Below are 27,314 nucleotides of genomic sequence, written 5' to 3'. Positions count from 1 at the left end.
GATTAAATAATTTGATAACGATTAGGATAAGGTAGGTTATGACGGACACTACGGGTAAGATGGACACTTTTCATAAATGCATGAAAAAGGTAATTTGCGAATAATTCAACAATGCAGCTTCCAAATTGAAAGTAAACCAACACATTTGAGAACATATTTGGCATAATATATATGCCAAATTGATTAAATTCTCGACAAAAAAAGTGAAATAATTGGTTGCAAACAATAAATGTAAAATGTCGTCATAATATTGAGAATTTCTAAAATATTTGCAGTTCACTGTTTTTTTTGTCATTGTCAGTGTCATTGTTAAATAGCATTCGTGCTGCGCGATCTTCTACGTGTTAAATTATTTAAACTAAAGACCGGAGTGATCATTTAAATAAAAGAAATGCTCAATGTTTACTGATCGTGGTCTTGATGTCACAACGGCTCCCAAAAAATGTATCCCAAACACGAATGACATTGCTTGTTATGCGAGATTTTACTCGTTAAAAGGAGTATCTGTTGAGCATTTAGGTTTACTCGTTATGCGAAAAACTTGTTATAAGGGGTACTTCGCTACTTCTTTATGGGGGGCTCCATGATATAAGCTTTGAGTGTTGAAAACTTTTTATAGATATTAAACCTAGATATAACCACTGTGTAACACTGTTGCAAAGTCGTCTATGAAGTGTTATTTTATCGTATTTTTTACATCGTACTTTAACAAAAATGATATCTTTTGGTTTAATAGCATAGCTGACATAATTCAAGTTTAACCAAATATACGTTAATGTCAGCTACAATTAGGCACAAGTTCGATTCATAGCAAAACTTCTTCTTCTTGATTTTCAGATTCTTCCATTTTCAAGTATCTGTGATTTTAGCAAAACTACTGTTAGGGTTTTTTTATTGTTATTGTTTTTTTTTCAAGTATGAAATGAACAGGTTTGCCAAAGCAAAGATCGTTCTGAAATTGTCAACTATAAATCCACAGTTTTCAAAATCCAATTCAAATTCCAAGGATCACCCTTTGACAATGAATATTTTTCATTTGACAATGAATATGACAATTTGCACTAATAATTGTTTAATTAAGCAAACTACGTGTCTCCGAATCCACGTATAGCAATTACCGTGTATATCTCAGTGACTATCTGCATATTAATCACAAAGGAATAGAACATTAACAATTCATGCAAAAACATAGTCAGGTTTATTTGATGGTACATTAAGAATGATTAAAAGCTAAAAGTAAGCATACATAGCATTACAAATGCATACCGCGCTAACAACGATCGGAGCACATTTGATGTGTTTGTGATTTTCAAAGGGGCTGTCCTTGAGCATACATTTATCAGAATCAATATGCGTTATGGTCACGACGTAATCAGTCGTTTCTGGCAGCGTTGAGTTCCACCAGACGTGCAGCTTGACGTGCTGATCGCTGCGAAACGGCGTCACCATCAGTCCTGGCAATGGAAGAATGAGAAATGGGGAACGAGTGTTGCTGGCGTAACAAATAAAAACAGAAACAGAAATAATTTACCGTAAAGCTCCTCTGTGGCGCACACCTGGAACGAGGGTGAGAGTATTTTTATAAGACGACTAAACTTATTATCACTCTTACATTACCTTTCCTACATAAAGTGCTGTGAAAACCATCAGTAAAAGATTGAAGCTTATGCTGAAAACCTCCATTAAAATGTCATTTTATGGTGGTGCGACTGAGAGGTCGTGAACAGCAAGGGTAGCAATGCTTTCCGTATCCTATCATACGTACAATCGCTGCTATTGTAGCTTGCTCATTTCATGCACAACTTATCCAACACGGCACACGACAGGGCACACGCTATGACATGACAAACGATAAACGATAAAAATAAAAACTTGTGATTAGTGTCTGTGTATGACATATCGGTTTGTAACACACCGTTTATGAATTATAAATAAAAACATATTTGCTAGGAAATGTGTTTGGCCAATCTCCTGGTACAGTCGTCAATTCGTACGACTTAACAACATACCCGTCATGGGTTCAAGCCTCGAATGGACCAAGCCCCCATACGTAAGACTGACTATCCTGCTATGGGTAATCTATAAATTACTCAAATTCAAGCCCACTAGTGTTACAGGCAGGTCTTGACTGACAATTGTTGTTGTGCCAAAGAAGCAGAAGTGTTTGCTCGGAAATGTGTGTAAACTAGTGATGTGATGCTCTCTGGAACGCACCTAAGACTCCTATCCGACTGCAACTATTGTTAGACCGATCCCGACTCCGGCAAAATGAGCACCACTAGATTCGCCCGGAGAATGACTCGGAGTCGATCACCCATCACTAGTGTAAACATTGTGAGTAAATAGAATTCAAAGGATGGCATAAAAGAGTAGTAATTTTGTTCAACGTTTTCCAGTCTTCTTGGTTGTAAGGTCACTAACGTACATGATACTCAAACCAGGGAGACGGTCCAATCTTGTCTCGAATCCTCGTCGAGCATGTTGTTAAGTCATGCGAGTTGAAGACTTTACCACGGAATTGCCTCATTTCAATCTGTATGATAATAATAAACAGTTATTTCAATAATTAAATAATTATAATGAATAAATGATTAACAAGACTGCTTCGAAACAGAATAAAACAATTAGCCACTATCCCTAAATGCGATCGGGAAAGATCGTATCTACTGTCAAAATAACATAAAATGGTGGTTTCTCTTTTTTAACATTTTGACATTATTGTACGCATAACTGAGTAGGATACTCATGAAATAAATTAAATCAACCTCTGTATCTAGGCAACCTCAAATATCGTTCCTCTTCCAACGAGTTTGGGGAAGAGGCTGATTTTATCACTTCAATCCGTAGTTAATTTGTTCTTTTTGTTGTAAAATTGCCCGAATGTTCAAAAGTATCTTTCCACCTCTACGCAAGTGGTTATGCAGAAAGTATGCTTAAGCTTAAAATTTGAAGTGACTATTTTCAATCACAAAAAATAGCTCAAATTTGTCGCACCTTTTTAAATTTAAATTAAACAAGCAATACGGCAATGCCGTCCCTCCTGAATAAAAAAAATATAAATAAGATATACAGTGTCCTTCAATGTTTTGGTTGGGGCACCATGGCGATAGAGAATAAAAATACACACGAACTTAAATTGTATGAAGTCACTATAACTAAAATCAGACGCTTTATTCTGCTGACCCGTTTACCGCGATGCCTGGTTACGAAGTGCTTCGTTTAGCAGCCCAATGATCCTCACAGACCGATCGTTCTCAGGCGCTCAAGGCTCGACAACTGCAGTAAGAGTGGCTTACTCCAGAGAGAAAGCTCGTGAACGGCTGGCTTTATTCTTTCCTGATTTTAAAGTTGAAATGATTTACTTATTTATTATGTCGGTACGAATCGACAAATCAAAAACACGATCATCAAATCCAAAATTTATCACCAAGTAAATCATTGAAACTTTGATTCAAGCAGCTAGTTTATTTTTTTTAAATAATTTTTGGTGGTTTATTGTGGTATTGTGGGGTACACGGGCTTGATCCAACCCCTTGGGCGGATGGTGGCATATGGCAAACCAGGAGGGGGGTGGGTATCACGGGAAACTGGGTGCCTGAACGTCGGGGGGGCAACCCGACGCTAAACAAAACGGTCACGTGGGCGCGGGGCCAGTCACCCAGTCCCATCGATTTATAGACTACGGAAAGCACCAGGAATCATCGAAACGGAACCAACGATACCGACCCTACGCAATGCCCCAGGACTACTCTTAAAATGGGCTCATGGAACGTACGCACTCTTAGCGAAGCCGGAGCCTTGAAAAAACTTGATGATGCCCTAGCCACACTGAGCATGGACCTCGTAGCTCTACAAGAGATTAGGTGGCTAGGGATCGGTGTGCAGAACAGGCGTGGTAAGCATTGCTACGACATATACTACAGCTGCCACGACCGCCACCGCGTGCTTGGAACGGGTTTCGCCGTAGGTCCCCGGTTGAAACCCGCAATCATGGATTTCAAGGCTATAAACGATAGGCTATGCACCCTGCGCATGCGAGGCAAATTCTTTAATATAAGCCTCATAAACGTTCACGCCCCTACCGAAGAGAAAGAGGAAGAGGAGAAGGACCTATTTTACGGCCACCTCGCTAGAACCATAGATGCGTGCCCCAGGCATGATCTCATAATCTTCAACGCAAAAGTCGGTAGGGAGCCAATGTACCGCCAATACACTGGCTGTCACAGTCTGCATGAGTATGATTGATGCACAGTAATGATAATGGTAGTAGATTGGTCCAGTTCGCCGCAGCGAACAATCTGGTTGTTGGAAGTACCAAATTTGCGCGCAAGAAAATCCACAAGATTACATGGGCGCACCCGCGTGGAGAATCCTTCAACCAGATCGACCACGTGTTAATAAGCCGCCGACGACAGTCGAGCCTGTTAAATGTCAGAACATATCGAGGAGCCAATATCGATTCCGATCACTACTTGGTTGGCTTAGTGATACGTTGTAGAATCGCCCGCCCCGCTCCAATGGGGGCGGAGAAAACACGCAGCCTCGGCTCAACACGGACTCTCTAAGGGACATTACTGTCCAACAGGAATTCAAAGCCGCTTTAGACGAGTCTCTACTACCAGAAAACAGTTATGAAACTACGAGCGAGAGGTGGAACGCTCTAAAAACAAAAATAATAAACTGTGCAAGAAATATACTCCCCCATCTGGCTGGTTCGACGATGAATGCAGACAAGTGACCGAACGTAAGAATACTGCATACCGAGCAATGCAGCAGACGCGAAGAGAAACGAGTTCACCGCTCCATGAAACATGCTTTGGAAGAGCAAAACATGCGGGAACTCGAGCAAACCAGAGAGGCGTACGGACCGACACGAAAGTTTTACCTAACGATAGCAGGTCGCTAAAACAACGTTGTACCTAAGGTTACCTGCCGTCGCAACAAGGATGGAGATCTGGTCAGTAACCAGCCAGAGGTCCTCTCGCGGTGGGCTCAGTACTTTGATGAATTACTCAATGACCAGTTTAGCGAACAGCTAGAAGCGCCACTAGCAGATAGTGTCATGCTACTGCCACCTAGCATAGAAGAAACACGAAAGGCTATCCGTCGGCTGAAAAATAACAAGGCATTCGGAACCGATGGAATTGCAGCCGAACTGGTCAAGAATGGAGGTGCACGACTAGAAAACGAGATTCATCAAATTGTTACTGAGGTGTGGGATAGCGAATCGATGCCTTGTGACTGGAATCTCGGCATCATCTACCCCATATACAAGAAGGGAGGTAGGTTGGACTGCAACAACTACAGGGGTATTACGGTGTTGAATACCGCCTATAAAATATTCTCCCTGATCCTTCAGGATCGCCTTGTCCCGCACGTCGAAGAGATAGTCGGAAACTATCAAAGAGGATTCCGAAACGGAAAATAAACCACTAATTAGATCTTCACCATGCGGCAGATCTTGGAGAAGATGGCTGAATATAGAAACGACACATACCATCTCTTCATAGACTTTAAAGCCGCGTATGATAGCATAGCAAGGGTAAAACTGTACGACGCTATGAGCTCATTTGGAATTCCGGCCAAACTGATAAGGCTAGTTAGAATGACTATGATCAACGTCACATGCCAGGTGAGGGTGGATGGAAAACTCTCAGGACCTTTTGCTACCACCAAAGGTCTGCGCCAGGGAGACGGGCTTGCCTGTCTCCTATTCAACCTGGCACTAGAGAGGGCCATCCGCGACTCGAGGGTGGAGACTACGGGAACCATCTTCTACAAGTCAACCCAGATCCTGGCATACGCTGATGATATAGACATCATTGGCCTGCGGCTCTCCTATGTAGCAGAAGCCTACCAAGGGATCGAGCAGGCGGCAGAGAACCTCGGATTGCAGATAAACGAGGCAAAGACCAAACTGATGGTGGCAACATCAGCGGGCCTACCAATAAATAATCAGAATTTACGTAGGCGTGATGTACAGATAGGTGAACGCACGTTTGAAGTCGTCCCAGAATTCAACTATCTTGGGTCAAAGGTCAGCAACGACAATAGCATGGAAGCTGAGTTGCGCGCAAGGATGCTGGCTGCCAACCGGTCATTCTACAGCCTGAAAAAGCAGTTCACCTCAAAGAACCTGTTGCGACGGACGAAGCTGGGACTATATAGTACCTATATAGTACCAGTACTCACATACGCCTCTGAGACATGGACACTGTACAAATCTGACGAAACCCTCTTAGCCGCGTTCGAGAGGAAGATGCTCAGAAGGATACTTGGCTCCGTATGTGTGGAAGGACAATGGAGGGGCCGCTATAATGACGAGCTATACGAGATGTACGGCGACCTCACTGTCGTACAGCGTATCAAGCTCGCCAGGCTCCGGTGGGCTAGCCATCTTGTACGCATGGAAACAGACGACCCAGCCCGTAAAGTCTTTTTAGGCCGTCCACAAGGACAGAGGAGGCGTGGTAGGCCCAAATTGAGGTGGCAAGATGGCGTGGAGGCGTCCGCCATTAAGGCCGGGATAACGGACTGGCAGACGAAGGCGCGAGACCGTGAGCGGTTTCGAACACTCCTGAGGCAGGCCAAGACCGCAAAGCGGTTGTAGCGCCGGATAAGTAAGTAAGTAAGTAAGTATTGTGGTGCAGTGAACCCTCTCTTATTTGAGAGGCGATGGGACTGTCCAATAAGAGGGGTTTTCAAATTACAGAGGTTTAAAGTGTATGAAAGGTCCATGCAAACAAGAAAGAGACAGAACTTTTAGTATGCAGCCTTAACTGTTGCTATAGGAAACTGCGAACAGAAGCGCTAATTCGAGCATACATCTTTCAATAACCATGGCAACACCATACTCAAATAAGAGGGACACAGATTTCAGAGGTTTTCCAAATTAGAGGAACAAAAATGTACTGGAAATCAAGGGACTGTGCAAAATGTTCAAATAAGAGAGATTTTTCAAATTGGAGAGGTGTCAAATAAGAGAGGGTTCACTGTATATTTATACAAACATTATTGTTCGATCTTACGATTACGGAATTGATGGCTTTCAGCGTGTTCGTGTAACTTGGTCGAGCGTTAGATATTTACCGGGTGTTTCTCGTAGTGCGAAATTAGAAGAAATTTATTTCACGTAATCCACATATAAACTTATAAACGAAAGCCAAACTCAACGAAACAATCTTCGTGTTACGTTAAACACGATGCAATGCTACCCAGCACACAATGCATCAAGCTATAACATCCTGTAGCAATGTTAGACGTATGCGTGACAAACGTGGCCATTACTTCATATGACAGTTTACAGTATATTGTTTGCATCGTACTTTCTAGCAAATACTACAACGTGCACACATAAAGCACACAGCAAATGAAACATTCACAGGATAATTTGATTACTTTGTCACTGCGAGCGACAAAGTGACCTTTCCATTTCCTTTAACAAATTAACATAGGACGAAATGGTATCTAGTTTTTTTCTGCAAATATTTCATCAAGGTAAATTAATTTGCCAACCGTTTACGAGTGTAGAGTGGAAGCAGGTGCATTGAAGTATATAAACACTCCCAGGAAATAGAGGCTTCATATTAGTAGTGCACTTAAATTGCCCTATACCCAACATATGCTTAGATGTTACGCAGAATTTTAATTCCCCTTTTAATGAGAAGAGCGCCTAGCATATACTGGATTCATTATGCAGTCGTTTGTTGCCACTATACTCTATGACTTGACGCAGATTTCTAGGTATACTGCTCTCCAAATTGTCGTAGTCCTTACAGCATGGGTGGTTCATTTTTTTCTTCTTTTTCTTATTTGGCGCAACAACTGTTGTCGGCCAAGGCCTGCTTGTACCACTAATGGGGCTTAGTAACTTATTGATTGCCCATAGCAGGATAGTCAGTTCTACGTACGGGTGGGAGGAGGCTGGCATAGTCCATACGGGACTTCAACCCATGATAGATAAGTGGTGCAAGTTGACGACTGTACCCCTGCATCGGTCCAATTAATTTATCTGATTCAAATACGAGCTTTTGGTATTACGCTTTGTATAAAATATAATTGATTGATGGCTTTTTCCTGACCCTGGCCATTGCATAAAGTAACACCGACCATTCAATAGAAATCTAAAATATAAACTGTTAATTAATAAGACAATAGAATGACAAACTTCAATTTACCAAACGTTACTATCATCGGTTTAATCTGTTTTTCGAGCTTGGTGACTGGGCGAAGAGTGTAATAAAACCTATTTCAAGCATTCGAGCCAAAGCATACCATTTAGCATAAAAGACGAATGAGATAATATCTGATCGATGGTAAGATACAATAGCATGAGATAAAATATAAAGGAATATAAACCAACAATTCATTACTTCTGTAGCCGGTAGTAGAGTAGCGAAAACAGTATGCGGTTCATTATTTTTGCCTCTTCCAAGCATGAGCAAAACCTCAACACATTTTCCAGCATGCACCTTGCTAATGCTACAATCACTCTAAAGTTGATCACGATCCTACTAACTGCGCTTTATGGTTGAAAAGCACTGCTCCAATATTACGGACGGGGCAACGCACAGAGAAGCACAATGGCAGAGTCGTTCCATTTTCTGGTTATTGTAAAACAACGCCAGAAACTCTACGACGGCAAAAAACAACACTACTACACTATCCCAAGGCTAACCCTGGACCGTTTAAATCTGGATGTTGTGTTAGAGTATGAGGCAAAGCTCGTGGATACGCTATCATATGATAGCAACGGTGCCTTTGATAACCCACACTAACCACAGGTGTATAGTATGCGAACGAATCGTGAGTACCACAAACGAGTAGAATATTCGTGAGAAATATTACAATATAGAGTAGAATATTACACCACGAATTTTCGTAGGATACAACTATCGCAATTTTACTAAATAATTCTTAAAACACGGGTTCTTTTTGTAAAAAAAATGCACAGTATATAACCGTTAGAGCACTTAAGGCTTGAGGGGCGATCGAAAAAATGTGTTAAAACACGAAAAAACACGATTTTTATCTCGACCTGTCAAAAGATTGTAAGCAAATATTTTTGTTATCCATCCAACGATGGATAGCTTGGATTACTCCAAAAAGATTCACCACAGGCTGCTAGACTTCCCCTATCTCAGTGAAAAGGTGTGTTTGACAGATATTTTCTATCAGAATATGCTGTGTGTGAACGCGGCTAAAAGGTAACAGTCTACGAAACGTTTTTTTGTTAGTGTTTTTTTCCTTCCACCGTCAAAAAAAGTTTCGACAACTATTTTTCGTTTCCATGACACGATTATACTGTGGAGTCGAAAATGGTGATTTTAAGAACGGAAACACATTACCACTTGTTTTTACCGTATGCAAATCACTAAAAACCTTTAAACGAGTGTTCTCCGCTGCCGAACTCTGCTCGATTTTCCGTTGCCATGGGAAACGGTGATTTTTACAGGAGTTTTCAAGCAGAAATTGTCGAAACGCGGCTAATGAAATAACCGGGGTCTCCTAGTAACAAACGATCGTCAAACTACCCAAATAGCTAGCTCAAACTCTATAGCTGATTTGAGGCTGTTAACAAGCACATGCTACTTTCTGGAACCTTGCGGCTGATTAGCCTGATGTGTATGGTTCACGACGAAACTTGAAGGCTTGTTATGAAGGTGTACCGAACTTAGTGTAACTTTATAGCTTTTTAATGCATGACATCGGTACAAGTGAAAGACAGACGCTGTCTCGTGGTTTGTGCTACAGTTAGATTAGTTATTTGAAGTTGCAATATTATGTGCAGTGATTTTGATTTTAATGTTACTATTTAATTACTAAGCCGGTTTCGTGGTACAGTCGTCAACTTGTACGACTTAACAACATGCCCGTCATGGGTTCAAGCTCCAAATGGACCGTGCTGCCATACGTGTAGGACTGACTATCCTGCTATGGGGGGGAAATCAATTAGTCACTGAAAGCCAAGCCCACAAGTGGTACAGGCAGGCATTGATCGACAATGGTTTTTGAGCCAAAAAGAAGAAGAAGAAGAATATTAAACTAATACACTATTTACTACGCTACTTTAATGCAAAAAGGTTGAAAGGCACTGGTCTAGCTGAATGGTTTACAAAAAGGCGAATTATGGCCTCAATGAGCATGGGTCGGTAAAAGTAATGATGAGGTTTGATAAAGGGACCATCAATACACACGTCCTAAATTCTAAAAGAAACAGACATTAAAATAGTGCAATAGCTGTAGTAACTGTACCAGTTTTCGGCAGGGTAGTGCAGCAGTTTCACAAAAACTGGTCATACACCCACCGACAAACCGACGTGACACTTCGAACAAAATGAGCTTCAAAAGTTGTCTCCTTATTTAAAATGAAAATACGTTAAACACTAGCGCCATCTCTATAATGATTTGCTTACTACACTGACACAGAGAAGAAACTGCTAAATCCCCTTTTTGTTTTTCTTTGCAAATTCCAATACGTATTGTTTTATGTACTTCTCACATCTTTTGCATTGATTTGAAAACTTATAAAATGATTTTCCTGGGTGTTTTTGTCCAATAATTCTCACAAAATGTTGCCTCACATTTCCTTCGCCATTTGTATTTAGAAAAGTTGTTTACATCGAAGCAGCAGTGAACAGAGCTTACTTTGACAGAAGTGTTCGCCTCACTGGCAAATGACAGTACTTTCGTGTGGGACACTTTTGTAACGCCAGTGTCACGTCGGTTTGTCGGTGATACACCTACCAATATTATTATTTTTTCATGAAAGTGATATTATTTTGGTTGATACACTATCGTTATACGTTATGCTATTTTTTATTTGCCGTTTCAAAGCTCTTTTTCATAAATATTCTTGAAAATGCCAACATTGGGTTTGCTCCTATTTTCGGCAGTTTGTTCCTATTTTCGGCAAGCTGTGTTCCTATTTTCGGCAACGCGAATACGCGCATGTTTTAATCAATGGAAATAGCTAGAAATAAATATTTAAAGCAATTTATCACTCTTACTTTCGTAACATTGGTGTTAAAAAGCACTTTCATTATTAATTTTTTGTTGCTTATTTTGTCCCGTTTTGACATATAAACAGAGCAGCCATTGAAAAGTGACAGCTTGACGGTTATAGCGTACGACACCAACTGGCTTATAAATAGTTATTTTTCTCTTACCCCATTGCATTATTTGTCGTGTAATTGGTGATATTTGATACGAAGAAGGTCGTATTATGTGTCGACATATGCATTATAGTGTTCTGATCAAGTTTTAAAGGAATATTCAGTCAAATCCAAGGTTTGTTATTGTTCCGAATTTCGGCAGGAGCCCACAACATTGAGCTGTCAAAAATGAACATTTACTGTGTACCTATTTTCGGCAGCATTTAGAGTGAAAAATAATTTATTTATCGTGATTTTAAAATTCCGAACAAGATAAAATAAATTAAATAAGCATAAAATCTTTATTATAGACCACTTTTACATTGTTTTACTGCTCTGGTTCTCTTAATCACAAAACCTGCCGAACTATTGGCTGACAGCAAATATGCCGAAAAAACAGCACAATTTATTTGATATTTTGAAAAATACGTAATGAAATGGTGTGAAACTTCGTATGTGAATAACAAATAAGTACACCTTCACTACAAAATTGTGTTTTGTGAAAATTTCTACCGCGTTTGTACAGAATTTCACGTTCTTAGCTACCCCACCGACAAACCGACGTGACACTTCGAACAAAATGAGCTTCAAAAGTTGTCTCCTTATTTAAAATGAAAATACGTTAAACACTAGCGCCATCTCTATAATGATTCACTTACGACACTGACACAGAGAAGAAACTGCTAAATCCCCTTTTTGTTTTTCTTCGCAAATTCCTATGCATATTGTTTTATGTACTTCTCACATCTTTTACATTGATTTGGAAACTTATAAAATGATGTTCCCGGATGTTTTGTCCAATAATTCTCACAAAATTATGCCTCACACTTCCTTCGCCATTTGTATTTAGAAAAGTTGTTTACATCGAAGCAGCAGTGAACAGAGCTTACTTTGACAGAAGTGTTCGCCTCACTGGTAAATGACAGTACTTTCGTGTGGGACACTTTTGTAACGCCAGTGTCACGTCAGTTTGTCGGTGGCTACCCTGCCGAAAATACAGTCAGTCCAAAAAGTATTCGTCTAGCTGAATATTTTGCAGAAAAAGGCGAATTATGGCCGCAAAAGGCATGGGGTGGAAAAAGTAATCATGGGGTTTGATAAAGGGACCATCAATGCACACGTACTGCTAAAAATAAGCATTAAAATAGTGCAATAACAACTAAATTATGTAAAAAAAATTAAAAAAAGTCATTTGATTGATGCGCAAAAAGTATTCGTCTATCAGACTTTTGGCGTAATATGCGTATGAAAACAAAGGTTATGCAATCAAAAAATGTCCTGATCTTGTTTCTTATTGCATTTATGACTATTGGTGACTACTAGCACAACGCAAGAACTCATTTGAACCATTAAAATGGCGTATTTTTGATCCGCTCATTCTACAAGACTTGTTCCAATTATTCTCTGGTAGAAATATTGCATTTACGGACTACGTGGCCAAGTTCCATTGAAAAAATGGCAACTGATATCATATTGAGTGTATACTAAATCATTTTCATCAGTTTGGTTTCAGCTGGTTTCGTCTTTCGGGCAAATGACAATGCTCTGTATGTTCTCCAGCTCGACTGTTCTTGAACCATGTGATACATTTTAAGTAAAATTTCTCAGAACTCGGACTCAAAGTACTTAAAAACTGCATGAATATGTTTCCACATCTCGTCTCCAATCAATTTGAATCATTTTTCTAGCTCACCTTTCCTCACTGAGTTCTAGTATCATGACATCGTGGTGCTACCGTTACACGAGATTTTTCTGCTGCATCTTAGTAGACTGTTTTTGCTATGGTAGACGTCGGCCGTATGACCTTGACGATTTAAACGTATTTCAATATGTTGGTAGAGCCTAATTTGAAATGAATTTTTGAATTATTTGATGCTCATTACCATATTGGGCCACTTTCTGTGTATGGTATTATTCAAACAAAACATGTTTGTAACAACTGACTCATTCAAGCTATTACATGACCAGCTACGATGAAATGCAGCATGACCCATCTACCAAATGTGACTCATCTCTTCTCCTGATCTTATTGGCCATCACAAAATGCACTGATACGTTGGTAAAATTTGAATTTTTGGACAATAAACCGCTTCTTTCGTTAGATTATCCGCCAAGGATGGCTGCTAACATGGCAGTTTATCACACAATTAGTGTCATAAAAATGGCCAAACGCTGATCAAATGAAGAAACGAGGCCTCCCACACATTTTGTAACCTTAAAAAATGGGTAGGATAGGTTATGCATAGGATTAAGATACGATTTTCGCCATCATGCTCCATTCATTTAACTCCTCTGCGTTTAGGGCCTCTCTGACCGCTTGAAGTGCAATTGAAACAACAGAAACGCATTATTTTAGAAGGAAGTCATCAGCAGATTGATAATAATAAATTTAATTCACGTCTACGTAGTGTTTGTCCAGGGTAAATAATTAAAAAGCAAGATGGACGAATACTTTTTGCGCGCCCATCAAACAACTTTTTTTAGTTTTTTTTTTATATATTTTGGTTGCTAGTGCACTATTTAAATGCTTATTTTTTAGCAAAACGTGTGTATTGATGGCTCCTTTATCAAACCTCATCATTACTTTAATCGCCCCATACGTATTGCAGCCATAATTCGCCCTTTTCTGCAAAATATTCAGCTAGACGAATACTTTTTGGATTGACTGTAGGTATATTGCCGAAGCCTGGTACAGTTACCCTATGCAAAAAAAATTGTTCGATTTGGATTTGTGAATGCAACTAGGACTATTAGAGACTGCTTAACCTACTCATTTGAATCATAAAAAGGGCGTATTTTTGACCCTCTCATTTTATAAGAATAGTTCCAATTAATATCTGATAGTAATATTACATTTTCGGACCACGTAGTGAAGTTTTTTGGCAACATATATCATATGAGAGTCCACTTGGCCGTTTTCATCAGTTTAGTTTCGGGTAGTTAGATTTTTTGGGCAAAGTTCTGTTTATTCTCCTGCTTGACTGTCCGTGAAACTTTTATGGAATATATCGTAGGTATATACATAGGTTTAGCAATTAGATTATAATTAAGCTAAAACAAAACTTTTTTCTTATCTTGGGAAGTGGGGTTTTTATTGAAATTAAAATGAATTGCAGCATGAACCATCAACAAAATGTGACCTCCTTTTCTCCCGATCTTATTGGCCATCAGAAAATGGACTAATTCTTGGGTTGTATTTTTTACCTGTTTTATTTGCTATTGCACTATTTTCATGCATTTTCATGCATTAATTCGTGTTTATTGATTTTTTAATAAACATATTTATTATAACATGTTTTATTATAAAATAACATACATACTAGATAACATACAAAATTAGCATAGAATGAATGACAAACAGATTACAAAGAACATTTAAGGATGTTTAAATCACTCGCAGCATCATTGTTGCCAATGATGTGGATGGTATAGTTGGCAAACAAACAAATCATAGGGAGACGCTTGCTTGATCTAACATTTGCTAGTTCCGGAAAATTGAGGGATAGGAATGATATGGATAAGCTGGGTACAATTTCCTGTAGGGAAAGGTAAGTAAAGACGGACACTGCATGTAAGGCTGCGCTCTAGCAGCAATCGAATACGACATCCGACACGAACAAACCCATATACAGCAATTATCCGCAGTACACGATACTCGATGAACGTGAACTCACAGTACGCGATTCCTCTAAATTTGGCAGCTCCATGTTTTTTTTTGCAATTATTTTAATTCTTTGAAATATTTTATGCTCTTTTTGGATTATAGTTCTTAAAGCATTTTGCATTAAATTTGTGCAAAAGATACCTGTTTTACAACAAAAACATTAATGCATAACTCTGGGACGATATTTTTCAACCCTCGAACCGGTAGTGTAAACTATTTTTTCCATAGGAGTCCGCTATACGCGAAAACTCGAGATACGGTATTGTGCTCGGTCCCGTACAATAGCGTATATCGGATCATATGGAGGTGCACTGTCAGACACAAACAAACAAACAAGACAAACAGGTCACTCGAACAGGTCATTTGATTTTGTCTGTGATGTTCGATAAGCACCTGTGCTGTGAGTACCTTGGCTGTCAAAAGCTTCTCAGCTACAGTAGAAAGAATTAAATTCGGGACATTTTCAAGTTTGTTTACATAGTTTGTCTATTTTTCTTCTTCTTCTATTTTTCTGCTTCTGCGTGCAAAATATTTAAAATAGCTATCAATAATTATTGCAATGCTTCGCCATCAATTATAACATCGAATATACAGGTTTGAAACGTATAAAACTATTACGTGTACACAATGTGTATGCACTGTATGTGTTTTGGCATGGACATTTGTTTACATTTTTAAATATTAAATTTGAATGATTTTTATGTTATTATTGATGTGAATAACTAGTAAATTATTGGTTGAATCTTTCCCCTGCAGATGGATGTTCATTTAAACTATGAAATTGCTTTATTTTCGAAATGAAAAGATAGGCGTATAGCAGTGCATCATGTCAGGTCTATAAGACATCGAACAGCTGACAGAGCACCTATCGAACAAAGTCGTGTTTGTTTGTCTCGTTCGATTGGTCCCAGAGCGCCACCTAAGATGCACTCTTCTTATAAATGCATGAAAAAGGTAATTATAGAATAATTGAACCATGCAGCATCCAAACTTAAAGTAAAACAACACATTTGCGAACATTTTCTGCATAATATATTCAAATTGGTTAAATTAACGAACAAAACAAATGTTCAATTGTATGCACCCTTGTGGATCTAATTTAGCTACTACGGATCTTGAGGTCTACAACTTTTATTGTCTACATGTTCGGGAGTTTTATGATATGAATGAGTTGTCGTGATTATTAAGCAAAACACTGGCGAAAGAACGAAAATGAAACCAATAAAAAAATATTGCTTTCTGGAGGTTTTAACATCCTGTCACCAAAGCGGGAAAGACGGACACTCTGTCATAGGGAAAGATGGACACCGAATTAATTGATTTATTTTAGTTCTTATATCCATTGCTGATAAATAGATTTCATCAAATACATTAAAAACTGGTATTTAGAAGATTTTAACCATCCAGCAACTAGGGAAAGCATGGAAACGGCACACCAGTGAAAATAGCAGCCATTCATTATTACTCGCTCGATTCAATATCTTTGTCACGACTTACACAAGTTGAAGCAATAAAAAAGGCATTGATTGAAAAACATTCAGGAAGAGATGGGATATTCTATGGGATTGAAAATACCAAAAAGTTGAATTTTGACATTGCCTTAACTATTAACAAGTCCTTCAAACATGCTGGGGTCATGGACTTTCCGCGGAGTAATTTCCTAAAGGTAAGTTCTAGACAGCTGTTCTGTCAGCTGGAGCAACGTCAGCTGTGAGTTAGTTACGATCTATTAGAAAACCCTCCTCTTGCCTATTTTAAGTCACATTAGTATACGTAAGAGGATTCCCATCCTACGTTTGTTTGCAAATTACATCATCCACATTGTTGGAAACAACAATGCTGTGACTGATGAAGAGATCCTTAAATATTCTTTGTAAAACCTGTACGTCCTCCTTACGTGTATCCCAATTTCCAAATATTATACTAGATTTTAAGTTGTTTTAAATAAACAATTTTTATTAAAAAAAAATAGAATCGGTGCTTACAGTTCCTAAATTCACGGCTGAATGAATCGTCGTTGCAGTTGGCCAGGACGTGGAAAGCAATAGGATATGTTAAAATACTATTAACCTTTTCAATTTCCAATATTTTCTACGGGTGTCCTTTTTACCCTTCATGGTGTCCATCTTTCCCATATCACGTGTCCGTCTTACGCGAACATTTCAAAATGGCACGAAAACACATGTTTTTATTTCATAAAAAACATAAAAATTGCAAGAAACTTAAAAGTTTCAACACATTTTCTGATAAAGCATGAGTGTAAGATAATGTATGAATATTCTCATGATCTTTACGTTTATATATCCCTAGATTTTGGACATTTTGCTTTACGTATTCGTCTTTCCCCCGTGTCCCCCGATACCCTACTCTTAATCCGCCATTGAGCCTTAGGCTTGGGTAATCTCTCAATTGATGGTGCTTTTATCAAACCTCATCATTACTTTTATCGACCCATGCCTATTGCGACCATAATTCGCCTTTTTCTGTAAAATATTCAGCTAGGCGATTACTTTTTGGATTCACTATATAACCTAAGTTGAACGCAATTGCTAAACTTGCATGAAAAAGGGCTGAAAATCTCGCCAGGATTAGACCACGAATAACGTTAAGCGTTTCATGTAATGTTTGATTGTTTAAATTTTAAATAAATTTGTTTCTATCGTAGTTTATAGCCCAACTAACGCGGGATTTTCAGTTATTTTGCAAACAATTTTAAGACTTGAGCATAAGGCACTAGTCGATATAACGACAAGCTAAACGAGCTGTAGGACGTTCTCACTGTTCTGCAACCTATCAAGGCTCCGGTAAGCTAGTTATGTTGTACGCATGGAACCGGAAAACTCACCCCGTAAAGTCCTGTTAGGTCATCTACAAGGCCATAAGGAGCGTGTTTAACCCAAGTTGATTTGGTAAGATGGCATATATGCGTTCACTATAGACCGAAATAATGAAATGACAGATGAAATTAAGTCGCGAGACCGTGAGCGAATACAGAAACTGATGCAGGAGTCTCCAAGATCGCAAAGCGATTGCAGCACTAGAAACGGACTTAAATCAATAATAACACCTAGCAACTCAAATATAGTTTTTAACCAATGATGTAGGTTTGTACTACCCCAGTAGGTCCAGCCAATGTTGGCTAGTCTTCTCATATTTGGAAATACATGAAACTAGTTTTTATCTGCGATATTTTTTTTTAATTGAAGAATTACAATAATCTTGATATGATGAAAGGAAGCATGACTCGCCTTGACTTTAATGAACTGAAAGGAAATCCAATGGATGACGCTGCAAATGCTCGTATTTGCCACTGGCAACAACTGGAGGTATGATTTGGGGATTATCAACTGCTCGAAACAAGTCATCTCATTTAATGTAATATTGAGCTCAAACATTTTGAGGCAAAGATAAATTTCATCTTTCTCAACATCATGCAACTCAATGCAATCTTATAAAGCCTTGGCTATAGCAGTCAACAAGAATTACATCCCCCTCCCATTATAAGTAGTTAGAATTCCGTCGTAGTGTAAAAATTCTTCTCGCTTAAGGCAAAATTCCTTTGCTCCCGTTCATCCTACTTATGTGTATGGGATTAAATGTTTTTTAAAGCAGAGGTTATCAGAATTATTTCTTCTTCTTTGGCACATCAACCGCTGTCGGTCAAGGCCTGCCAAGTACCCACTAGTGAAGTGAGCTTGGCTTTCAGTGACTTATTGTTACCATAGCAGGATAGTCAGTCCTACGTATGGGGGTACGGTCTATTCGGGGCTTGAACCCATGACGGGCATGTTGTTAAATTGCACGAGTTGACGACTGTACCACCAGACCGGCCCAACCTAGAATAACACATTCTAGAATTATCGTTTCCGTAGGGATTTGATCGATGCCAGTGAAAAGACTAGATTTTCAAAGACTTGTTCAAGTTCAAAAACTTATTTCAAAAATGAGTACTTGCAACAGGGACATGTCTAAGAAACCGTTCATCAAACACTCAGACTAAAAACTTCCAAAACTATTTCATTTTATTGAACTTCTTTACCGATTACCAACCGTATCAGCAACCAAAAGGCTTCACCCGCGGGCAGTATCGTTGGCGCACAGCGTTGCTATTTCTGCCGTGGTCTATTGTTACTGTTATTGTTCTCTAAACGTGGCCAAGAAACATAATACAACCTGTAGCAAAATAAAAATAGGAGGGTGCGACGGTTTTCTTGACCGACCGACGAATTGACGCAAGATATCGCTACAATCTTATCAACGGGCTCACGACGCCAATTCCGATTGTAAGCATTATCAGTAAACAACTTCAGTGCCGCTCGTTTCAGTAGGACGAGCAGCGTGTTCGTGTAATCGTAAGCAAAAGCTCCCTTAATTTAGCTAGGGGTTCGGTGACCAGGGTACGATTTTTGCGCGCCAATCTGTTAAAGTCAAGCATGTACACTAATGTTCAAACTTCAGCTTCATTATGAATTATGGTGATACAAGATGAATGAGAAAATCAGCTTACATTTGGCATGAATTAGCCTTACTGCCGGTAAGGTGGTAGATTGGTTAAACTGTTTATATATGCTTGATGTTATGTCCAACCGTTTCGTCAATTGATGTATACGGTGGTGACGGTGACGCTCACGTTGGATAAAGGTGAAGAAAACTTCAATTTTACACAAGGTTCCCGTTTTCACAACACATCACTGCACACAATAAAGCACGAATTCGCACACGATACTTCTTGTTGATGTTTAATTTCTCATTAGGCGTCACCGGTTAGCACTGGCATGGGAGGTGTCACTAAAGCAAATACCGAATCAATTTATCATTTCGAGCGTGGCCAGAGAAACGGTTGCGAGACACTTCTAGCGTGACACTCCCGTCACACTAAACACTAAGATAAGATACGCGTGGTACGATGGTAGAGAACACACACACACAAACACACACACTCACGAACCGCTGCGAGGTTAGACCCGTCCGTCGAGCTTAAAGTGTCACATGCAACTGGTGCGCTGGAGCGATCAAGTTGAAAACAACCACCGAACGGCGATACTCTGACAAAGTGACGCACTCTCCACACTACAGCATATCGGCCGTTCTCTGCAGGATCTCACATTCCGCTCTCTGGACTCGATTGTTTATGGTTGCCTTCGTGTTACTACGTTGCACCCTCATCACCGTCATTCCCCTGGGAAACATTTTGTTCATAGTAGGCGAACAAACGGAATGTGTAAATAAACATACGAACGATGGGTAAAAAGTGCGATTTTCTTCAAGTCAGCCTGTGCGTGCCGGTCATTGCTGAGCAAGTAAACGTTATCCAGGTATGTTCATCGAATAATACGTGACATGAGACAAATTTGCATTGCTTAAACATGTTTGTCCTCGATTTGTTTTAAATCAAATAGCATAAGCGTTGGCGTAAAAAAAGAAAACATGGCTATCCACATCTCCATTCGATAACACCCAAACACATAACGGCCAGCTGGTTTCCGAAAGAATGGTTCAGCTTCTTTCGTAGACATCATAGCATTTGCCTACGCCTATGGAAGTTGGTTGCTATGCCATAGTGCCATGTTGAATGTACTACACAGGTATATGGCGATTGCCACGGGCGTGTGCGATTATTAAAAGTGTGCCAAAAACAATTAGACTCGGCGCTCATGGTTCGCGGCAACAAAATCGTTTAAATTGAAGAGCACTGCTAAAAGCATAACAAACAGCAAGCACCTTGCGCGGCAGATTGGAAAAAAGAACTCGCGAAAGATATTGGTATACGCCCACGGACGATATCGAAGATAAGTGAATTTGTGTGATGGAATTACGCGGATGATGCTCTATCATATTTTTTTTGTTATAGGTTTTTTTTTGTAAAGCCTAGCAAGACACTAGCAAAATCTAACGCCACTTTGAAGAAGAGAGATACGATAAAACAAATGAGCGTTTTTGGGAACTTTTCCTTTGTGTCAGATGCCCCAAAGCACTCTTAATTTGATTGCTGATCTTTATAACGGCTCAAGTTTCTTCAATTGTACTTAAGTAGAAGAAATTATAAAGCCCAATATAAATTCATTTATTACCTTGAAGCTCAAACGATGCATGTGGATTATATATGGCTTTTATTAAGAAGGTGAGGAGATAGAAACCCAGAAACATTAGGGGATCGCACGTTATACGATTTTGTACGATATGAGATGCTTGGCCATAAACGCACGACCATTAATGACAATTTCGGCAGAACGTTATGCAAACGAGACGAAATGAAATTAGGGGAGCAAATAATGTTGGTGCGTGTTTCGGTGGTGCCAAACGCAATTTCACACGTCAACATTCTTTTGATCTTTGGTGTATTGATTCGTGAAAATCTCATGATGAAAATGTGAAATTAGGCATGCTAATTGTCTGTAAGGTTTTTTTCTCTAGCTGTGTGCTTTAATATTGAAGTGTGCTGTATTATGTGATATTGGCTGGTACTATGTGCTGTTATATGTTAATAACGAAACTATATTTATTTGGATGGATAATGTATCAACAGTCAGCGCACCGATCTAATATCTCAATTCTGCACGATCATATTTTAATGTTTTGATAGTTTTTGTTGGTAAATATTTACGCTCAAAAGTACAGAACAGACAGGCAAGACTGATCGCCAGTGCGAGCAACTGCTACCGCTCGACCGAACTTTTCAATCTTAAAGCCGGATATCTGGAGGCAGTGCTGCAGGGATTGTACACCATCAGCTCGATAAATATATGACCAAACAGATAAATATTGCTCAGCCATTAGTAATGAAATGATTGTTTATGTTTGCTACTGCTCAATCGATCATTCTTAGCGTTACGAGGCCTTTTGTACGTGCATTGCTAGTCATTCTGTAAATAGCTAGTGCTGTAAAACTTGAAACATATGGCTCGTGGGAAACCGTTTCTGCTGGTAGCATATCTGCACGCACGCACTGTATACGCTAAGCCTTTTGTGTAAATACATTTATTGAACAATAATCAAATCAGAAAACTCAATTAAAGTAAAGCAGACAGGACAATGCTGGCATTTGATTGCACAACAATTATTTACAAACTGGCACACTGACGAATACAACACGCTCCGAAAGACTGTAAAATGCTCGAATTGCGATTGCTCCATGGAAATTTGTTTACAAGCTTTTTCATCAAATGAATGAGATTGTAATTGAAGCATGAAAGGCCCCGGAACAGAAATTTGAACAGAAGTAAAGGACACACTCATTGTAAAGAAAGCATAAATTGTTATAAGGTAATTACTTTTGGCTTCGACGAATCGTTGACAAACAGATGCCGGGATAGTTAATTGAGAGCCGAGAACACAAACACAAACACACACACACACACACACACACACACACACACACACACACACACACACACACACACACACACACACACACACACACACACACACACACACACACACACACACACCTATGTTATTTCATTGCTTGTACCTGTATCCGTACGCTACTCTAACATGAATATTGCGGACAAAAATGGATTGCCTTCTTTTATTGCATTGCATACCAATCATGAGCGTCAAACTTTCCAGGTATTCTTTAAAAGATGGCACATATAGGGTATCGCCGTCAAAAAGATGATAATAGCATTAGCGTTTAGTAAAAGTTTAACTCAAATTTAATGCTGTTAAATTTGAATCATTCATGAAAACCGTTAAAAACATTTTTTTTGCTTTCGACTATGACATACTCAATTCCATGATTGGATTAAAGTAAAATGACCAGCTACAAGCCCGGTCTTGTGGTACAGCGGTCGGCTCGTACGACTTAACAACATGCCCGTCATGGTTCAAACCCCGAATAGACCGTGCCCCCATACGTAGGACTGACTATCCTGCTATGGTAACAATAAGTCAATGAAAGCCAAGCTAATGGGTACAGGCAGGCCTTGACCGGCAGTGTTTGTTGTGCCAAAAGAAGAAGAAGAAAACCACGCATAAGCGGTTTTATCAACGTGCGAACGATACAAAAGAAGTTGAGTATGAGTAAAAGGAGACGTGTTAATAAATTTATTTATCGAAGAGCTGTTATGCTTTTATATGATAGTAAATTCTGTTGATGATTGGTTTCTTTTTTTGCATTATTATTGCACTTTGTCACATTTTTAATTATTACTTTTTAACGTTTATAATAATCCCTTTCAGTCCTTTCCTTTCCCTACATCCAATTCACAGCCAATTCATAGCACATTTTGCTACACCATAATTATGATTTTGCGTTTTTTTTTTAATTTGGAATGTTGACCACTTGCATTATTCCGTTATTGCAAAATATTATATTTTCAAAATATTTTCTGTTTTCAAATACTTGTTACTTTTATAATATGCAACTATTGCCGTATAACGTACACTAAGAACTCTCTTTAGCTTCTAAGCTATTTTAAAATCTGAACTGTTTATAGTTCAACCGAACCACCGACGTAATAATAAGCATCAGGCGAACAGTAGCAAACGGGACCTTCTCAAAACGCGTTGATGCTGTATCATCACCGAACGTAAACTGAAGTGATTTCGTTCGTTCGTATTGCTCTTCAGCTGCCCTAAACCCAGAGAATGTTCGTCCGCTCGAGAAAGGCGTGCTCTCTTTATTGTGGAATATCTCTCTGTTTATCTTTTGAACGAGTATCATTGGTTACGAGGGGTTTGATACTTCTATATGGAAAATACAACAGCACTTGAACAAAGTGGAGCTTCATAGTATACTTTTAAACTGGACCCTGGTTAAAAGACTTAGAACTGTGGGACAAAGAGCAACAGAGAGAGAGAGAGAGAGAGTGTGTGTGTGTGTGAGAGAGAGAGAGAGAGAGAGAGAGAGAGAGAAAGAGAGAGAGTGGAAAATTGTGACAATGATGGTTAGAAAGCTTTTTAAATCATAAACCTGCTTCATCGAGTTTGTCTTCTTACATACTGATGCATTGGGAAAATATGCAAAAAGTAAAAGACTAATAAACAATTTTGAGGAATGTTCTCGTAGTGTAAACAAAACATTTTCGTAAACTGTCACTAGACAGCCCATGTTGAAATTTTAATGGATCCTCCCTTTGATAGCTGCAGTTGGTTTATGGCGGAAATGCATATGGAGAGATGAAACAGTCAATTTATTGAAGGTGTGAGAATTTTCATTGAATATTTATTTTTACATGGGGTTTCAGGGGCTCTAATAATTTTGAGACACTTTAATGACTCTGTCTTAAGAGAACATAGAACTACGACACTTTATTTATATAACCTCATTGGAAATTCCAATTAGAATCAAAATAGGTCTCACAAAAAGGGTTGATGTAGAGTCCACTCCCCATCACACAAGCCCATCATTTACCGTAAGAAAGAGTGAAGAAGTGTCCCAAGATGATCAGAACCCCTGAAAACCCCTGTATTGCAGGTCACTAGATTCGAGATTATATTTACTAGAATAGTTACGATAAAATATCAAATGGTACACAAAAGCTGTTTCTGCAATAGACCTTCAAAATCGGATTAAACATACCAATAAAGGGTGCAATGGCAAAGCATATGGTTCTATGCACAAAGTCATCTAAGGTGGCTGTAGAAAGAAATCAGAGCAGCAATCAAATTTTTGGCGAGTTGGCTTTTTTCGTGGAAAAATGGCTGAGGAAAGTGATTTAATGGAGCTTATAAATCGGGCAATATCATGTGAACACCCACAGGTTTACGGTGCAGTAAATTTAAATCGACTTCGAGAAGTTTTGTGTCTCTTGGTATTGGCCCAGAAGGTCGGCGGGAAAAATCCGTCCAATGCGCATCACTTGAATGAATCAACCGAGAAGTATAACGAAGTTGCAAGAAACCACTCTGGAGTAGATATAACAAAAGATTCATGTAAAAATGTTGATAATCCTCCTCCATCGAGCGAACAAAGTGAAAATGAAGAGGAAATCAATGTGAATGATACACCAACTCGATCGCCCTCGCCAGAAGACAAAGACCATGCGAATGAAGAACAGTGGCAAAATGTGTTGTTTGAAATTGAAAAAATTGCATGTCAGGTAACCAAAATACGTGTCCAAAGCACTGTATAACATTCCATTCACTATAACCTTTGCTTGAGTATGTCTTTAAGATGAATGAAATCAGTGAACGTGTCAATAAAATTGAAACCAAGTGGCAACCTATGAAATGTATATGTTTGGCCGAATGTGGTGCTACTGCAGACGATGAGAATATAAACCCATCGCAGAGTAATGTATCCTTCTCAGAAAACAACCCATCTACTCAAGTGAACGCAAACGAACAGATCTTTGAAGTTGATCAAAAAAAGACAGTGAACGATATTGATGGCTTAGCAGCGCCGCGTGATGCATCACCATCAGAAGCAACAGATGGAAATGAACCTTCCGCACTGCAGTCAACCTCAGATCAGTCGGTCGTGTATTGCAAAGACGGTAAAAACAACAATTCGGCACTACCGACCACTGATATTGTTATGGAGCAGGATCAGGAAGGTATAAGTTGTATACAGGAAGATGATGAAAAATCGACGCTGCCGGCATCAAATGGCACACAAAACGAGAAAAGCAAAGCGGGAGCTATCTTTTGTGACAACTTTGAACAACTTGTGGCGATTGTTGATTTTTTGCTGAAACGAGAGAAAATGCTCTCCGAACGACTTGGTAAGGTGGAAGCAATGGTTACCTTGTGCAGGGACGAGTTACCCAACCGCCTGGAGGAAGAAAATGGCAAAATTCCATCGTCTATGGGCTGGGAAGTCAAATCCCCTGTACAAAACTCGATACAGGATCCTTGTACTGTGAAAATTGTTCCCGAAACAGTGGCGGAGCAAAACAGTCTCAAAAGAGAAGCAGTGGCATCGAACATACAGACAAAAGTGGACGAAATCGAAAACGAGCTGGGTTTTCTAAAAGCAACATTAAATAATTTGAACATTGCCGCTGGCGGTAAATTAGGTGCCGAAGTTAAAAATCATGTACACTGTATATCCTGCAACTGTGCCGCTGCTATGGAAGTGTTTGAGACACCCATTCCCCAACCGGTTCCCTTTCATGTGAAACGCTGCTTGAAGCCGGTTCTACGCAGGCAGCTAGATTCGTTAAGGAAGGAGTTAAAACATTCGGTCGGTGCTCCAGTGGATATGGAACCGTATTGGCAACTTTTAAAGAAACCCAATTCGTTACGATCGAAATGAAATGTAAGCGTTTTGCGCGGAAACCCAAAAGAAGAAAGTGAAGTGTGACAAATTAGTCTGAAGTGTGTGCGTTTTGGTGGGATGTGCGTTTCGGTTCTTAAAATTCACGCAATGATAACTGAATCAGTCGAACAAAACGAACAAAACGAATATTTTTTCCACAGAAACTTTTTATGAAGACGTGTAGAAAAATATAGTTGAATTCCTTTATTTTGGAAATCTGTTAATATTCTTACACATACATGCTTTTTCGTTCTGCTAAACAAATATCCACATAATCTACAATGTGAGAATAGTCTTATTGCTTTTGTTGGCAACGGAGGGAAAGAGATCTTTTGTAGCCTTAATTTCTTGCAAGGACATCATAGTTTTTCGTTACAGATTTTTTTTATATGTTTGAATTGTACTTTCTAAACTAGACCAAAGAGTATGGCATAGCTTGTTTTTATAACCAAATTTGAACGCCACTGTTTTGACAGTATGAGTGAAACTCTGATTAGGCCAGTATAAGTATTGAGCGGGAGTGCGGAGCGGAGGGGAGGATGAAATGTTGTATGTAGCATGCTTCACCTAATGGAATTGCTGCAAATCCATCACTAGTTGATTGTCTTAGGTGTAATCCATCAATTACGTAACGCTAAAATAGAAAATTTTCGTCCTCATCCTTCATTTGTTTGTTTTATTGTACAAAATAAAACTTTCAATTCCCTAGAATTAAAACAAAATAAAATTATTTAAACATTTTGCACGTTTTTCCATACCAAAAATTTCTGAAATTTTTCTCGGCAGACCATGAGATTTTTTGTGAATTTTAAAAAAACCGGATTTTCCATACAAACGCATGCTTTTTAATTGAACTGTCAGCCAACTATCGAGCGTTCAACTAAAAACCATGCCAACAAAAAAGCGTTCAACTATTGAATTCTGACTGTACATTCAAGCATCTTCCTACTCCTCCATAAATTTGTCTACCTTTCCAGATTTGTTTTTTTGTCCTTTGGCTTTAGATATTTTATGGCTATTATTACATATTAAAATCGAATATTTTTAAGAATCAAGAAAACATTTTCTTAATTTAAAAAAAATCGTATTGTTTTGAATAACGGACACTTAAGGCAATTCTGGCTTGTAATATTTTCTTACTAATTCAAACCGGTCAAACCTCTGCAAAAAATCGGTCAAACCTCTGCAAGATTTACTTAACTCAAGCAAACCTTTTTAATCTGTGAGGAAAAAAAAAGATTTAGAATAGTTTTACTCTCAACATTGCAAAACATCATTGAATTGCTGCGATGTT

General features: G+C 39.0%; 2 protein-coding genes and 1 long non-coding RNA gene across 6 annotated transcripts in view; 2 read left to right on the top strand and 1 right to left on the bottom strand.

The window, feature by feature from the left end:
- Window positions 1-23,336, bottom strand: part of LOC121597709 — a 45,668-nt gene extending 22,332 nt beyond the window's left edge. For 3 of the 4 annotated variants that reach the window (XM_041923713.1, XM_041923716.1, XM_041923717.1), the window contains exons 1-4: window positions 19,325-19,874; window positions 1,618-1,834; window positions 1,532-1,556; window positions 1,267-1,454 (exon numbers count right to left, since the gene is read on the bottom strand). In XM_041923713.1, the coding sequence (XP_041779647.1) occupies window positions 1,267-1,454; window positions 1,532-1,556; window positions 1,618-1,683 (279 nt within the window). In that variant the 5' untranslated portion in view covers window positions 1,684-1,834; window positions 19,325-19,874. Of the gene's footprint in view, window positions 1-1,266; window positions 1,455-1,531; window positions 1,557-1,617; window positions 1,835-19,324; window positions 19,875-23,202 lie in introns of those variants that run through there. The other variant, XM_041923715.1, reaches the window with a different exon arrangement.
- LOC121597723 overlaps window positions 1-27,314 on the top strand; it is a 34,594-nt gene that overhangs the window by 1,253 nt on the left and 6,027 nt on the right. The gene's annotated exons all lie outside the window — the stretch shown is intronic.
- Window positions 24,330-26,236, top strand: LOC121597715. Its single transcript, XM_041923732.1, has 2 exons — window positions 24,330-24,860; window positions 24,935-26,236. Exons 1-2 carry the CDS (start codon window positions 24,459-24,461, stop codon window positions 26,015-26,017), a joined length of 1,485 nt encoding a protein of 494 aa, XP_041779666.1. The 5' UTR covers window positions 24,330-24,458; the 3' UTR covers window positions 26,018-26,236.

This window comes from Anopheles merus, chromosome 3R, assembly GCF_017562075.2.
Source record: "Anopheles merus strain MAF chromosome 3R, AmerM5.1, whole genome shotgun sequence".
NCBI classification, from domain to species: Eukaryota; Metazoa; Arthropoda; class Insecta; order Diptera; family Culicidae; genus Anopheles; species Anopheles merus.
This window is presented reverse-complemented; position numbering and strand designations above follow the sequence as displayed.